The 16,472-nt window shown below is 39.7% G+C and overlaps 2 protein-coding genes across 3 annotated transcripts in view; one reads left to right on the forward strand and one right to left on the reverse strand.

The window, feature by feature from the left end:
- LOC148102407 (uncharacterized) overlaps window positions 1-16,472 on the reverse strand; it is a 179,692-nt gene that overhangs the window by 124,994 nt on the left and 38,226 nt on the right. The window lies entirely within an intron of this gene.
- On the forward strand, window positions 12,703-15,496 carry LOC148102410 (uncharacterized). Its single transcript, XM_087841495.1, has 2 exons — window positions 12,703-12,868; window positions 12,972-15,496. The coding sequence occupies exon 2, from the start codon at window positions 12,993-12,995 to the stop codon at window positions 15,198-15,200; it is 2,208 nt and encodes a 735-aa protein (XP_087697621.1). The 5' UTR covers window positions 12,703-12,868; window positions 12,972-12,992; the 3' UTR covers window positions 15,201-15,496.

Consider the following 16,472-nt stretch of genomic DNA (forward strand, 5'->3'; position numbering starts at 1 on the left):
GCTGACTGTAGCACTCACACACAGACACCAGGTGGCAGCAGAGACCAGCCTCATCATCATCTTCATCACTGGGTCAGCCTCTGTTTTAAATGTGTCCTATAAATCAAACACTCAGCACAAAAACATTGTTATGTTTACATATTTCAGTAGCTTCACCTTTGGCTGTGTGTCCCTGCTGGTAGCAGGAGGTCATACCTGGACCCTACAGAGGTAGCACAGGTAGTCCGAGCTCCTTTATTTTATTTAGAGCAGAAACTATTCAAATGTCTGAATCTAGTTCCTAAGTAATCAGCTGTTACAGCATCAGCCATGATCACTAACTAATGCTGCAGATGTGACATCAGTCATGGCTGAAACATCACCTTTACTCCAGGTTATACTGAGTCAGTGCCTCCACCCTGTTAACAGCTCACCACCCGCTCCATGCACTCACAGAGACACTGCTGTTTTCAGGTGTGAGTGTGAAGCTGGGTTCATTTCAGACGTGTGGGACGAGCTCAGAGTCCAGAAGCAGCAGCAGGAGGAGGAGTCGGGTCACGACTCCAGGACTTAGTTTCTGATTTAGGCATGTGTGCAGGTCCTTTGTGCTCTTTGACCTATAATAAAGTGGTGTTCCTATCTTTAATATGAATGTACCAGCAGGTTATGGGCTCAGCAGGGAGCCTGGAAAATGGCAGAGATGAGAAATACAATATGAATTATGGGAGATGGAGTTTCCAGGTCACCTTTTTCTAGGTTTGAAGGATGCCATTCAGAGAGAGGCCGATGATCAAGAAGAAGATGAAAATGAAGAAGCGTACGCTGAGTCTTTCCCTCGTTACGAGAGAAGCAGAGGATGATGGAGGAAGGTGTTGGAGATACTGCGAGAGCATTATGCAGGTAAAGGTACGCTACCAGTGATTAGCCTCTACGCTGAGCTAACGTCTCTGCAGAAAGGCACCAACGACAGCGTCACAGGTTATTATTGGTGCTGAAGGGTCCAACAAGACTGGTACAAACATCAGAGCTTACTGTGTGAACATGATGATGGTGTCAGGCCTGATGTGACAGTCACACATGGGTCACTGTAGAATAGAAATATTCCTTATTGTCTCTCACTGGGGAAATTCATGTGTTCCCAGGCAGGTGGAGCACGAGGATTCAAAAAACTATTTACAACAGAATGAAAATACTGTACAGTTATTACGTTATTAAAAACAGAGAAACTGTGCAAACACATCTGGACACATGTGATGTTGAGACACATGTGGAGACAAAGACTGACCAGCTGGATGATATTCAGAGAAGATACAGGCCTTCAAAATAAGAGCCCAGAGAGCAGGGAGACAGTGTCAAAGGTCAAACCCTAACCCCACAAAGAGGATAATAAATATACTTTATACATGAAGACTGAGAGCTTTTTACTTTTAACAAACGCTTTGAAGAGGAGGAAATAAAAGCACATGCAGGGCTGCTTTATATGGAACATCTGTCTGTTTGACTTCACAGGTTCTTGAAAATTAATCAAATAAAAAAAACCTTCAAATGCATAAAACGCAGCCGTGGACCAATAATTTAAATGTAATTAATATTGTAATCATGACTTCAGTTATTTCAGTGAGCTGTGTTGAGCTCATGCTGAGAAAGCTCCTCACACATGGGTCCAAAGATGGACAGGACTCTGAAACATGGAGACAAATCTGTGTCCAAAGAGCTGCAAATGTGTCCGATATGATCCACACGCACGAACATTTACAGACGTGATGTGTGTGAAGCTTTAAAGGACTCACACACGTGTGCTTCAATCCACATGAAGCAAACCGTTTCACACTAAATGATCATTTATGAACAGTTTACTGAGCTCGGCTTCATTTTCTCTTTCTGTGACACACGTCTGAACCACACATGTAGTTCAGATCAAACAGCTGATCACTGTGTCTGTAGCAGACAGTGTGAGGGTGAAACTCTGGGCGACGATCTGATTACTTGGGTCAGCCTCTGTTGTGTTACATGCTGTTTTCCATGTTCGTCTCTAACACAGTCCAGGGGCTACATGCTGAATTTAGAGCACACAAACAAAGTATTGATCCAGTACCAGCATTGGTTTCAATATTAGTGATATCAGGATCATCCACCCAGCTGAACCGACACCGTCTACACTTGAAAATAACGTGTACATTGTGATGTGTGTGTGGTGTGTAGCAGACATGTGGGTTATATACAGTATAAATAGATAATAACCGAGGTAGAGCTGCCACGATTAGTCGACTAGTCACGATTACGTCGACTATCAAAATTGTTGACGACTAATTTAATAGTTGACGCGTGGTTTGAAGCTTTGTAAGATCACAAAAGACGCAGGAATAAGTTTGCTAAGACCACACAAAGGCAAATGTGTCCGACAGTTAAAGGTATAAGAATATGGAATTCTCTTGAAGATAATCTCAAGAGTTGTACAAACATGCACCGTTTTAAAATGTGTTACACACTTAAAAGGATAAATCAGTATGAAGAAAATGAAAGTAATTTGGGCTAAATGTGGAAGAAAAAATTGTTCATTGCCATTTAATGCTGTATATTGCTGATTATATTGATTTGTTGTTTAGTTTTGCATTGTTACATAAAGATACATGTTAGAGGGTTTTTGGGGGGTATTGGCGCCCTCTTGTAAGAATATTTGGATTGCAGATAGGGGGCAGGTGCTAACAAGAAATTATTCTTCTTCCTGCTCCTTTTCACCCATGGGTGCAGTGTCATATTAATGGGAAGGAGGTTCTGTATGTAGGAAAAGAAACACTGTTGAACCATGTGTGAAATAAATAAAGAAATGAAATGAAAGTAGTAGGATTCAAGAGTGTAATAACGGACTGAAACAGAAGATGGCAGCACTGCATGTACAAGGCTGCCAGCTGCCGTTAAACCCCAAAGAAGAAGAAGCTGTGTCCCAGAATTCCCTGCTTAGTTTCCAACAATGGCGGCCGCTAGTTAGTTTTAATATTACTCTTATTACTCTTTCTGGGTCACAAAATAAACGTTTAACATATTTTCAAGCGAGAATGTAACTGTGTAAACCTCAAATATCTGCTCAGTTTATCAAAACACCACATATTTTCAAAAAGCGCTCCGACGTTTTCGGAGACGTCTGGTGTGTCTGGTAGATGTATGCTGGTGCAATAAGCTGTACGTTTTACGTCCAATGAATGCATGATCTGATTAGTCGACTAATCGCAAAAATAATCGGTGACTAGTCGACTATCAAAATAATCGTTTGTGGCAGCCCTAAACTGAGGTGATGGGTAACTTGGGCTAGTGTCAGGAGAGTAAGAGCGGCTCTTGGAGCAGGAAAACACGGTTGTGTGGCCTTAAAGTAACTTTAGTGATTTTAAGGCTTTTTAAGATATTTTTAAACAACAATGAATTACAACGTGTTTTAACAAAGACTTCAAATATATAAAATTTCCCCCAAAGTAACAAAAAATAAATAAATAAAATTGCGCACAAGTAGAAAATTAGTCTTCTTAAGTCCAAATGGTAGCAGTGGAGTGACGAAACAGGTGTATTGCAACAGAGTCCATCCAATGAGGAGTGTTTGTGTGATTGTGCTACTTGTACAGCAGAGGGCTGCAGTCCATCAGTGTGTGAATGAGTGTGTGTGTATGTATATCGCCTCCTAGGATCTTGGGTAGCTCGCCATCCAGTGAACACTGGAACACTCTGGGATCTGGAGTCACCGAACTGGTCCTTGGATTGGTCCCATATAAAAACCTGACCTATAAACAAGGTCAAACATGTCATGACTAGTTTAAGGAAAACCATCACAGATTAAACTAAACACACTGCAGGAACTACAGATCAGCTATCATCAGTTCAGTCAAGCTGTACAACATTCAAAGGTCAAGGTTCAAAGTTCACAGGATTAAAATTCATTTGTAACCTGCAGTAAGATTAAAGATTTCCCACAAGGCTTCAAATATTCAGGAACTATAGTCACCTTTAATTCACTTTCATGGTAAACATTCATCAGAAATAACTCACTGTATGTATAATCACAAAGAAATAAGTGTATTACTCTTTTTAAGAACTAGAGTAAAATCACAAATGTTCCTCAGAAACTGAACAAGGGTGCAAATAATCAATGTCAGTAACATGTAAACACAAGAACTCAGTCTATGTACAGGAGCATTAAAATGCTGAATCCTCCTTGTACCACGGGCCTAATAGTCCAGGTGGAGATACACTCAAACATTACTGTGCAGGTCAAATAACCAGCTGACATCAGCAAGTCTGCTTATCTCCCATAAAACTTGGATTTTCACAGGTTTATTTTTTTATATCCACAGGTTAATGACTCATTAACGATCCGATCCAATTAGCATAACAACAGCACGTTTCAGAGACGCTAAACAACTGTACCCGCGCTCCGTACATCACGTGACTAATTAGCCACATTTAGCTTAGCGCTGTCAGCGGGACGCTCAGTGGTGACGCCACAGCTCAGTAAACCCTTCGGTGCCGCTCTGTCCTCTACGACAACAAGTGCAAACCTACACTTAGTGAACGATATCAGTTTAAATGTTTTTTCAATCGTTTAAAGGTTATTTTCTCCAGCTCATCGATAAAAAAAAGTTTCGCGCGCCTGCTCTGCCCGGCTGTAGAAAGTCAGAGCCCGGAAATACGGGAGCTGGCGCAGGGGCGGGACAAGAGCTGCCTAGAGCTTCACCGATTGGCTGACACGAGAGCAGTGGAATAAAATAATAGGCTCTCAGCAGAGCTCATCAATACTTGGAAAAAACACTTAATTCTTGTTTAACCGAAACACACATCATATATAAATCTGTGTTTCAAGTTTAAATAAATATATTGATTATGTTTCACTGTCATTAAAGAAAGAGAGTAAGAGCAGAAACAATGAACGTAACACGTTTGACTTTTTCCTTTTTAATGATGATTTTAGGAACTGGGTTACAGGTGCCTTTAGGTGCACCTCGTAAATCCAGCATCTATAAACCAAACAGCAGAAGGTTGTTTAAAGGCTTTCCTGGTTAATGTTCTGTTGTTGGGACAAACACGTCTGTGTTGTTCTTTTAGAGTCAGCCTTTTATTAAATCCACTACTAAAATCATAACAACGGCTTCTAAAAGATCTACATCAATAAATCCTCATTTTTATCATGAAATAAGAAGACCAGAGGAGCAGGTCTGATGGAGAAATGGCTCCACATCATGGTCAGTGTGTACAAGGAGGTCAGGAGGAGGTCCAACACTGAGAATTTGCAGCCATCTGTGAGGCACGGTGGAGGCTCTGTCATGGTTTCAGCTGCAGCTCAGAGTCTGAGCCAGCATGCAGGAACATCTGTAAACATCAGCTTCAGCATGACGATGATCCAAGCACACTGCCAGTGCATTAAAGCACACCTGCATAGAAACACAGAGTGCCTCCATCAGACCATCACAGCAGGTCTCAGTACCTGAAGGTGGTGTTTCACTGATGATCTGCTGCCATAATAACCCTCCACACTGATCTCTGCACGATGACTCAACAGGATTGTCTGTTTCAGAGTGTTTATATGAAAACCTTCAACAAGTATTTCATGTGTGTGTGTTTGCTGTGGAAAGGTCAAAGCTAACCCTGCACTAAGAAAACAAAGCATTCCTTTCTGTCATTATCATCTTTGTCAGACTAAAGTGATCGCTGGGTTGTGATGTATAGTTTCTGTTGTTAAAATGCATCTTCATTTCTGTAAGGACATTCAAAGCTCTTCTTCTGTCATCTGTAAACACTCAGGTACAAGGACTGGACCGAAAACCAGTGAAGAAGAAGCCAACGTGCAAATAAACACAAACTGTGAGCGCTCTTCATAAAGTCTGGAAAACTGTTTCTGCAATGAAAAGTATTTTCTTCTTTTACTGAGGAAAAAACATCTGATTACTTTTTTATTTTTAAATAATCGATGAAAGAGATCAAGATGAATTTTTTGGAATACCTTCTAGCACCACCATCTTTATTTGAATCCTCCACAGGAACAGAAGCAGGATCTCTTTAAGGAGCTGCAGCGTCACACGGGTGGTGTTCAGACTGCTGCAGGTGTGGTTTGTGGGCTCAGAGCTGTTCACACACACAGGTTACTGTTGGCTTCATGCTCTCTGAGGTAGCTGTGAACGTGAGGAGACTCTCACAGCAACGTGTCGCTACAGGAATCAGAAACAAAGAGCTGCAAAGACCACCTGTCAGAGTCTTTCTTTAACTACGTCCAGGTGGAGCTGTGGGTTTGTGCTCTGCCTCTTGGTGGAGCTTCTTCTCCTCAAACCTTTCCACAATCAGCCAGGCAACAGCGGGCATGTCCAGGTCATGTGACTCTTAGGCCTCTCAGGTTTGGGGAATAGTTGTAGGCTCTGCTCACCTCACAGCCTCCGTCAGCACCATCAGGTTAGAGCTCTGCAACCATCATCCTCCTTATTCTGCCCCCTCTGTTGTTGCTTTATTGGGTTTCTTTGGCTGGCGCATTTCTCAGGTTTCCCAATAGTGGGCAGTATTACCCCTTCAGTTTGTGGCTTCTTCTTTAGTTATTTTGTGTGCACTACACTGCCCCCTTTGGTGATGTGTTGTAAGCAGCAGGCAAAGTTCACGCAGGCAGCCGCTGTGTCCCAATTCAGGGTCTGCATGCTTGAAGTACGCATTTCAAGTGCGATTACGTCACTGCCACGCGACGACGGCTGTCCCAATTCGAAGTGTACTTCAAATGCATACTCCAAATGCACCGTCAATTTCCCAAATATCAAGCGTGGTCCGGTGCACGCTTCGTGGTCCCATATATCCCACAATTCATAGCGCGGCGGTGGGTGTGGATAATTTTGCCGCAAAATACGGCAGAAGGGAGCGCCCGAAAAGTGAACTGTCAAAAGTCACTGCTGAATATGACGTCACTTATTCATGTGCGAATGTTTAATAATGAAGAACATTAAAACATTGCTGCTGGCCACATGTTGGCAAAGTTATGTGACACTAGTGATGTTTGTACTTTCAGCATTAACTTGGTTTTAAAGCCTCTACTTCTAAATATATATATAGTCGACCTTAATCTTACAGAGAATCTGATGAGTTTATGGATAATTAAAGTTGAAAGTCAGTGATTGATATATATATATATATATATATATATATATATATATATATATATATCATAATAATCTGACAATACTATAATATTGGCCATATTATATTTACATTACCATAGTGAGATGACTTTAGTCTCATGAACAACATTAACTAATTATTATTTACTAGCTAATCTTAAATAACTGTTCAGTACAGAAATGAAGTCCAACAATCATGTTTTACGGTCCTGTGGTCTCAGCCTCAGATACTCAACTAATCAAAGTGATGTCATGACAAAAATGATTGACCAACAAAACAATTTTCTCCTTCATTTATGTCAAACAAAGCTGTATGTAACGTGTCTCACAGTTAGTTTCATGGTTGCTAGGCAACCTGAACAGCGCGACGAAGCATATACCGTCCCATTTCACACGCCTCTCACTTCGGCACTTCTCGTACTTATAGTACGCACCGTACGTAGTACGCGTAGTGCGCGTACTTCAAGCGTGCAGACCCTGAAATGGGACACAGCCAGCATGAGAAAATGCCTGGAGCAGAAAACAAGCTGCACAACTTTAAGCCCAGTTTACATCGTTCGGGAGTTTGTTGAGCCATAATCTGTATTTTCTGTAAGATTTGTTACTTTCCTGTTACTTAAAAGGGTATTTGAACGTATAAGGAAAGATGTTTATGGTGAATGTAAAGCATAAGAAAAGCTATGTTGCTAACTTTTGTTTTTGGTTACAAAATATGTCGATACTACGGTGGCCCTGAGAGGCCAAACAGACGGCAACTTCAGAAAACACTTGCAAAAAGAAAAATGCTGCAAAAAGAAAAATGCTGCAAAAAGAAAAACACTTGCAAAAAGAAAAATGCTGCAAAAAGAAAAACACTTGCAAAAAGAAAAACACTTGCAAAAAGAAAAATGCTGCAAAAAGAAAAATGCTACAAAAAGAAAAACACTTGCAAAAAAGAAAAATGCTGCAAAAAGAAAAACACTTTCAAAAAGAAAAATGCTGGAAAAAGAAAAATGCTGCAAAAAGAAAAACACTTGCAAAAAGAAAAATGCTGCAAAAAGAAAAACGCTTGCAAAAAGAAAAACACTTGCAAAAAGAAAAGCGCTGCAAAAAGAAAAATGCTGCAAAAGCACACACAACACAACGGAAATAGGAAAAAACAAGGTATCTTTATATCCACATCAAGTTTCATGTTTTTTTTTATGTTTATCTTTAGTTTCCCCAGTTTAGGTTATTGTTTAGCTTCACCTTTGCCTTTTGTTTTTTAATCTTTTACCATCCTCAATAAATGGCTCGCTTTCTGTTAACATTTACGTTTTTTTCCCATGTTCCTTGGTGTCTGCATTTTGGGTCCACTCCTCAAAATCACACAGTGTGCTGCTGCTACTGTGACAGCTCAGGGCAGGGCGGGCATCTGCCGGCACCAGTTTAGATGACAGAAGGACGACAGAACAAAAGACCTGCTGTGAGAGCCAGAGATGAATAAATAGTATGATGAAGTGTACCCAGAGGTTGCCCTTTGTTCAAAATTAAAGTCTACAAATCAATGACATCACACTGGCCTATGTTTATATACAGTCTATGATTACATGTCAGTGAGATCTTGGAGCTGCAGGTATGCAAAGCTGCAGCTTTAGAATTTAGGCTCTGATCCTTTTTTTCCACCATTTTTTGTTTTTCTTCTTTCTTTGTGTTTCTCAGCCATGTTTTTTTTCTCCCTTCATTTCCTCTTATTGTCCCTTTACTTACTCTTTGCCTCGCTCCAGTCTACTGCAGAATTTCACACCGAGCTTCAAGGAGAGTGAAATGAACGCCATCGCCATCACCTCTCTCTTTCTAGTCCCTGTCAGTACTCTTGCTGCAACATTTTGGATTAACTGAAGTCTTTTCAAGGTGTTTTAGGACATCCTGATAATAATGAATTACAGTAGTCCAGCCTAGAAGTAACATATGCATGAACTAGTTCTTCAGCATCACTCTGAGACAGGCTATTTCTAATTTTATTGATATTGTGCAAATGGAAGAAAGCAGTGCTCCATATTTGTTTAATATAAAATAGAGTTTTAATAAAACTCTGCTTCCTGGTCCCAACACTGGATAGTCATGTTTCAGGGGATTTCATAAATTTGCCAGATTTCTAGAAATAACAGCTGCTTCATCCAAAGTGGGATGGATGCCATGTCTCCTAACCAGACCAGAGTTCCTCCAGAAAGTTTCCCAATTATCTATAAAGCCCACATCGTTTCTTGGACACCACTCAGACAGCCAGCAATTTAAGGAGAACATGACACTCCTGGTGTGATTGGGGAGGGGACTACAGTCTGACATTGTGTTTGCAAAGTTACACACTGATTCAATATTGATTTTAATGACCTCTGATTGACGTAACCGGGTGTCATTATTGCTGATGTGAATTATACTTTTACTGAATGCAGGTTTACCCTCAGCCAGCAGTTTTTAAATTTCCCTCAGTGCCGCCTGCTCTGGCCCCTGGAAGACAACTGACTATGGTTGCTGGTGTCTTCACATGTCTCAGAACAGAATCACTAATTAGCAGAGTTTGTGAGCTCTGTGTGATTTGATAAGTATCTGAGGCTGAGGCCACAGGACTGTAAAACATGATTGTTGGGCTTCATATCTGTACTGAACAGTTATTTAAGATTAGCTAGTAAATAACAAATAGTTAATGCTGTTCATGAGACTAAAGTCAGTGTAAATATGAGATGGCCAATATTATAGTTATTATATTAATCATTATTAGTTATTACAGCAGTGAGTTTGAACTCTCAAATCAAATCACTTCTATTGTCACATCACATGTGCAGGTACACTGGTACAGCACATGTGAGTGAACTCTGTGTCAAACACTGAGCTTCAGTAAAGATTCAAGTTGCATTTATTTATATTTCCTATCATCTTAAATCTTCACTTAAAGACAAGTATCTGTGACAGAGTATATATAGATGTATTATATATAAGAGACAAATATTGTTCTTTTAATATGTTGGCATTACTAAATTTGGCTCAATGCTTATATATGTGTGGAAGAAGCAAATGTACGAGCTGTGATAACTGTTTCTGATAGAATGAAGAGTAGACTGATATATGAAATATTCCTTTATTGGGTGAGAAAATCAGACCATGTCATAACTGCTTTAAGTCATACAGAATAGATATCAGAGCCTTAAACAGGCTGACTTCTGTTAAATGGGTCAAACTGAGCAGAAAGTATACAAACACATAACATCCTTATAGAATATGATGTAACACTATAGATCAACTTACCTCAGAATATATAAAGCATATAAACAATTACAGCAATATGATGCAACAAACACAGCAGTGCTACTGATACAAAATACTCAAAGCTTCATAGAACTGAAACAAGCATTTATTTTTAGCTCCATTCAGCTGCTGATACATACTTTAGGTTTCTGAACATTAAACTTGTTGCTGCCTTTCATAGTGTGTAACTTGAAGGCCCTGAGTACTTTCTCCCACACTGAAAACACTGGAATGATCAAATTATTTGAACATTACCTAATAAGACTGATTCAGGACAGACAATTAGTTATTTTAAACTTTTCTAGCAGTCCTTCACAAACAGGGAACAGTCTGTCTATTCTCTCCATCTGTCAGCTGCTGCTGGCTCTTCCTCCTCCTCTTCCTCACACACTGCTGAGTTTGTCCTGGTGGATCATTGGGGGTGCAAAGCCTCACAGATGATGTGCAGCAGTGGGTCCCTCAGTCTGTCCTCACTCTGGACACTTGCAGTTGTCACACATGGAAATCAAATGTGTGATAAGCTGCAGGATTCAAACACAAGTGTAACTTATAAATACATGTTCATACTTTTATTCCACAATCAGAGAGAAAGAAACAGAGAGAGTGTGCAGGACAGTCAGACAGGTGACAGTCTCAGGTGTATACACTGCTACAAACAGAAGGATTTAGTGTTATTACGAGTGCTAAACAAGAAGAGTTCCCAGCTGGTACAGTGGACACATGTGTGACTGCTGTGATTAAAGCATCTTTCTTTCAGCTTAATGAGTGTAGGAACCATAATTAAATGTATTGAATTTTTTGATGATCACTGGGTTTTCATTTGTTTGGTTGCTATGGTGTAATGGGAGTCACGTGGGTGCTAGCGGTGACATTAAGAGGGCGTTGTCAGTCTGTCATTCACTGGTTTTGATTTTGACAGAGAGGAGGGCTGGGTAGCCATAGTTTTTGTTGACCGCTGCACAACATGTTTCGTCTTGTTACATTAGAGCCTGTGACGTTGTAAGAGTCCAAATCTCGAGATGACATTACTCTGTAAACACTTTAATAAACAAGCAAACAATTCCACCTCTCGCATTATTGCTAAAGTTGACAGCGCGTCAGGCAAATAGGCGGGCTCAATCCCCGGGCTCTAGAAACTGTGGAAGTCGCTACAATGAGTGAACCGTCAGCTCGTTCAAACACACGTTAAAGTCCGTTTGGCTCAACACCACCGAACAGAGGCAGCAATATAACTTAGCTAACATTAACAGTGCAGTGAATCCTGCTTGTGCCGTGATATTCAGGACTGCAAACTGAGCAGCATCACTGACTTTCAGCCTGTTGTGTTTGTGGATATATGACTGACTTTAATTATCCACAAAATCATCACATTCTCTGTAAGATTAAGGTCGACTATCTAACGGCGTATAAAGTAAAGACTTTAAAACAAAGTAAACGCTGAAAGTACAAACATCGCTAATGTCACATAACTTTGCCGGCATGTGGCCAACAGTAATGTTTTAATGTTCCTCGTTATTAAACATTTGCACATAAATAAGTGACATAATATTCAGAACTTAGTTTTGAAAGTTTACTCTTTGGCCGCTCTGCTTCCACTTCGTTGAAGTGTCTCCCAGTCCCAGTGCACATGTTAGCATGTTTTGGTCAACTGGTCCGTCCGGTTATTGTCTCCCCAGAAACATTTCCGTTGTGTTTTTTCCTATTTCCGTTGTGTTGTGTGTGCTTTTGCAGCGCTTTTCTTTTTGCAGCACTTTTCTTTTTGCAGCATTTTTCTTTTTGCAAGTGTTTTTCTTTTTGCAGCATTTTTCTTTTTGCAAGTGTTTTTCTTTTTGCAGCATTTTTCTTTTTGCAGCATTTTTCTTTTTGCAAGTGTTTTTCTTTTTGCAGCATTTTTCTTTTTGCAGCATTTTTCTTTTTGCAAGTGTTTTTCTTTTTGCAGCATTTTTCTTTTTGCAGCATTTTTCTTTTTGCAGCATTTTTCTTTTTGCAAGTGTTTTTCTTTTTGCAGCATTTTTCTTTTTGCAGCATTTTTCTTTTTGCAAGTGTTTTTCTTTTTGCAGGTGTTTTTCTTTTTGCAGCATTTTTCTTTTTGCAGCATTTTTCTTTTTGCAAGTGTTTTCTGAAGTTGCAGTCCGTTTGGCCTCTCATGGCCACCGTACTATATAAATAAAACTGTACTTTTACCTTTTACTTACTTTCTTTACTCACTTTGTATGTTATTGCAATAACACTTTTTTTTATTTTTTTTTATTTTTTATTTGTTTTTTTATAAAAGTAACAGGGATTGAAACTTCATTGGTAATTTTCCAGGCAACAACATTATCCTCATTCAGAACCTCATTGGCTTACGGAATGTTGATGTTATTTAAAAAGATTCAAACAAAAATATGACCTCATTCAAAAATGTCATGTGACTTATGGAATTCTGATGTCACAATCCTCTAAAGCTTTGATCCTTTGAAGCTTTGATCCTCATGAATCCTTAAATAGGGGTGAGGATGTACAACTTTTAGTCCGTTATTTGCAGCACTTATGTTAGCAGCATTCAAACGTTTGCCAGTAAAACATTTTGAAACATTTGGATCCTTTTTGTAGTCACGGTATACAGACTCCAACATGTCTCAGAAAGATCAAGAAAGACAAGAAGTTGACCCCAGCTCTATTCCGTGGTATGAGTCCCTAGACCCTTATATCAGCTCTCTTCCTTGGGACGAACAGGTAGAATTAGAGGAACAGCGATTGGAAGAAATGCAAAATGAAAATCTCATGAACAGAGAGAAGATTAAGATCCTGACGGAAGAAAATGAGAGAAAGAGCGCTGAATTAGAAAAATTATCCTACCAGCTTCAAGAAAAAGAGGGTATTATTGAGGAGAAACAATGGGCTCTCCAAGATAAGAAGAATCAGGAGCTCCAAGAAAAGCTTGATGAAGCTTTGGAAAAAATTAAAGATCTGCTCCAAAAGGAGAAAAAAGAGAGCATTAAAGGGGATACAATGCTCAAGAAGAATCAAGAGCTCCAAGAAAAGCTTGACGAAGCTCTAGGAAAACTTAAGGAAATCAACCAAGACAAGAAACAACAGCCCACAGAGCAGAGAGACCTGCAGAGGAAACTCCAAGGCATGGAGGAAAAATACAAAGCGCTGCAGGTGAAGTATGACAAAACTCTGCACAAAAATCAACAGTTGCTTCAAGACAAGAAGCAACTGAGAGAGCAACGGGAAATGCTCGAGAAAGGAACGGACTCCAAGGTTGAAGTCTTGGATGAAAAATTGAAAATGCTCCAAATAACTCTTGAGGAAACACTGCTCAAAAATAAAGAGTTGCTTGACGAGAAAGACCAACAGAAAATACAACAGGAAGAAATGGATTGCAAGCTGAGGAACATTGAGAAACACAGCGAAGGCTTGCAAGTAATTCTTGATGAAGCTCTGGAGAGAAATAAAGAGATCCTCCAAGACAAGAAACAACAGTCCACAGAGCAGAGAGACATGCAGAGCAAACTCCAAGGCATGGAGGAAAAATACAAAGCGCTGCAGGTGAAGCATGACAAAACTCTGCACAAAACTCAACAGTTGCTTCAAGACAAGAAGCAACTGGAAACGAAACAGAAAGAAATGGACTCCAAGCTTGAAGAGATGGAGGAAAAACACAGAGGGCTCCAAATCAGGCTTGATAAAAAAGTGCACAGAAATAAAGAGTTGGTTCAAGAGAGAGAGCAACGGGAAATGCTCGAGAAAGGAACGGACTCCAAGGTTGAAGTCTTGGAGGAAAAATTGAAAATGCTCCAAATAACTCTTGAGGAAACACTGCTCAAAAATAAAGAGTTGCTTGACGAGAAAGACCAACAGAAAATACAACAGGAAGAAATGGATTGCAAGCTGAGGAACATCGAGAAACACAACAAAGGCTTGCAAGTAATTCTTGATGAAGCTCTGGAGAGAAATAAAGAGATCCTCCAAGACAAGAAACAACAGCCCACAGAGCAGAGAGACATGCAGAGCAAACTCCAAGGCATGGAGAAAAAATACAAAGTGCTGCAGGTGAAGCATGACAAAACTCTGCACAAAACTCAACAGTTGCTTCAAGACAAGAAGCAACTGGAAACGAAACAGAAAGAAATGGACTCCAAGCTTGAAGAGATGGAGGAAAAACACAGAGGGCTCCAAATCAGGCTTGATAAAAAAGTGCATGGAAATAAAGAGTTGCTTCAAGAAAAAGACCAACAGAAAATGCAACAGGAAGAAGAAAAACTTATTCTCCAGAGGAAAATTCAAGAACTCCAAGAATTGTATAATGAAACGAGGTACAAAACAACTGTACTGGACGGAGAAAAGAAAGAAATGGAAAAACAATGCTCAGCGATGCAGAGTAGCATCAATGAAATGCTGAGAAAAAATACCGAACTTGAGGAACTTTCAAAGAACTTGAAGTGCAAAAACACTGAAATCCAGGTGCAAAAGCAAGAACAACAGAAAACACATAAAGACCTACAGTGTAGACTTCAGGAAATCCAGAAGAGAAATCAGCAGTTGGAAGACATGCACAAGAAAGTAGAACAGAGAAATACTGATGTGCACAAGGCAAAGCGAATAGAGGAGGCAACAGTTAAAGAACTGAAAGACAAGCTTGAAGAAAAACAAGAACAATTAGAAGACATGGTGAAAAGATGCAACAAACTTGAGAAAGAAAACACAGAAACAATGGATGAGCTGAAAACCCTCATCATTGAGAAAAAGGTGCTCGTCGAAGAATATCTTAAAAAGAAGAAAAAACGCTTCTTCTGGTTCTGGAGGAGGGACACTGCTGCTTCTCACCTGATGTAACCTTGTCTTCCTCCACCTTTATTCCAACTTAATTTTCCCCCTTCCCCTCCCTCCTTTTCTTTTTTCACCCTCACCCCCCGACCAGTCCCGGCAGTTGACTGCCCCCTCCTGAGCCTGGTTCTGCCATAGGTTTCTCCTTTAGATTTCTTTCACTTTAAAGGAGTTTTTCCTATCCACTGTCGCCTGGTGCTTGCTCAGAGGGGATTGTTGGGGTTTTCTATCCCCCCCCCCCCCTTTTTTTTTTTTTTTTACCTCTTTTCCCCCTTCTACATTTTCCTTTACCCAATAAATACAATTGGCCACATTTTACATGTGTTTGAAAAATGTCTTCATTCAACAATAATTCATCTTAGGTATAAAAACAAGAAATGTGTAATAGCTGCATGTGTGTTTGTGTGTGTGCATAATATACATACTTAACTTGTATCCCAGAAAGAATTAATACTAGATGGGTAGAGACAGGTTTTAAAGACTACAAATGAAAACATGTGAGTCCTATAATCTAAGCTCGTTTCACCAATAGGTGATGTTACATTTTAAATTAGGCACTTCATTACAGGACTGTCATTGTACCGAGGTACATTAAATAACATGAAAATGGATTTCTCGTGTCTCAGGTGACCTCGCTGTGAAGGTATTAACTTGTTGAATAATTTAGCTCTGCAATAGCAAAGTTATTTCTCACCACAGAGATGAGGGAATTTCACAAAGTCAAAATTAAAACTTGCAAACATTACACGGGGAAGGCAATAACTCAACATGCCAACAAGGCATCAAGGAAATAAAGACATCTCAGTATCAGCTCTCTTCATGTTGTCTACTGACAGCTAAATGAGCACAATTCTATGGTCTTCTTGGCTTTTGGCATCTATTCCTCAGCTGAAGGTTTATACATCATCGTAATCAGGACAGCCAGGCTGGGAGACAGATCCAAAATTCTCAGTCAGTGATGAAAATCAAGCTTTTTTAGTTCCATCATATTAAAGCAAATTACATTTTCATTTCCATTTGTCCTGACAGGAAATAGCAGAAAATGCCACATTTTGTTTAAACATGGGCTGAATGCTATGCAGGTTAATATCTGAGCTGATCTCGTGGTACAAAACAAACAAAAATCGTTCCTATTTTCACACGTGAAGTCAAAACTTTCTGGGAAGACTTTTTAGACTTCTAGAGACTGACTGATGTGAGTTTAAATCAAATCTGAATCCGATGTGCTTATCTAATTAAAGGGCAATAGTGTGATATTTTGTATTTATTTATTTACTTTTT

This window comes from Neolamprologus brichardi, chromosome 6 (assembly GCF_056152115.1).
Source record: "Neolamprologus brichardi isolate AB-2024 chromosome 6, ASM5615211v1, whole genome shotgun sequence".
In the NCBI taxonomy this organism is placed as follows: Eukaryota; Metazoa; Chordata; class Actinopteri; order Cichliformes; family Cichlidae; genus Neolamprologus; species Neolamprologus brichardi.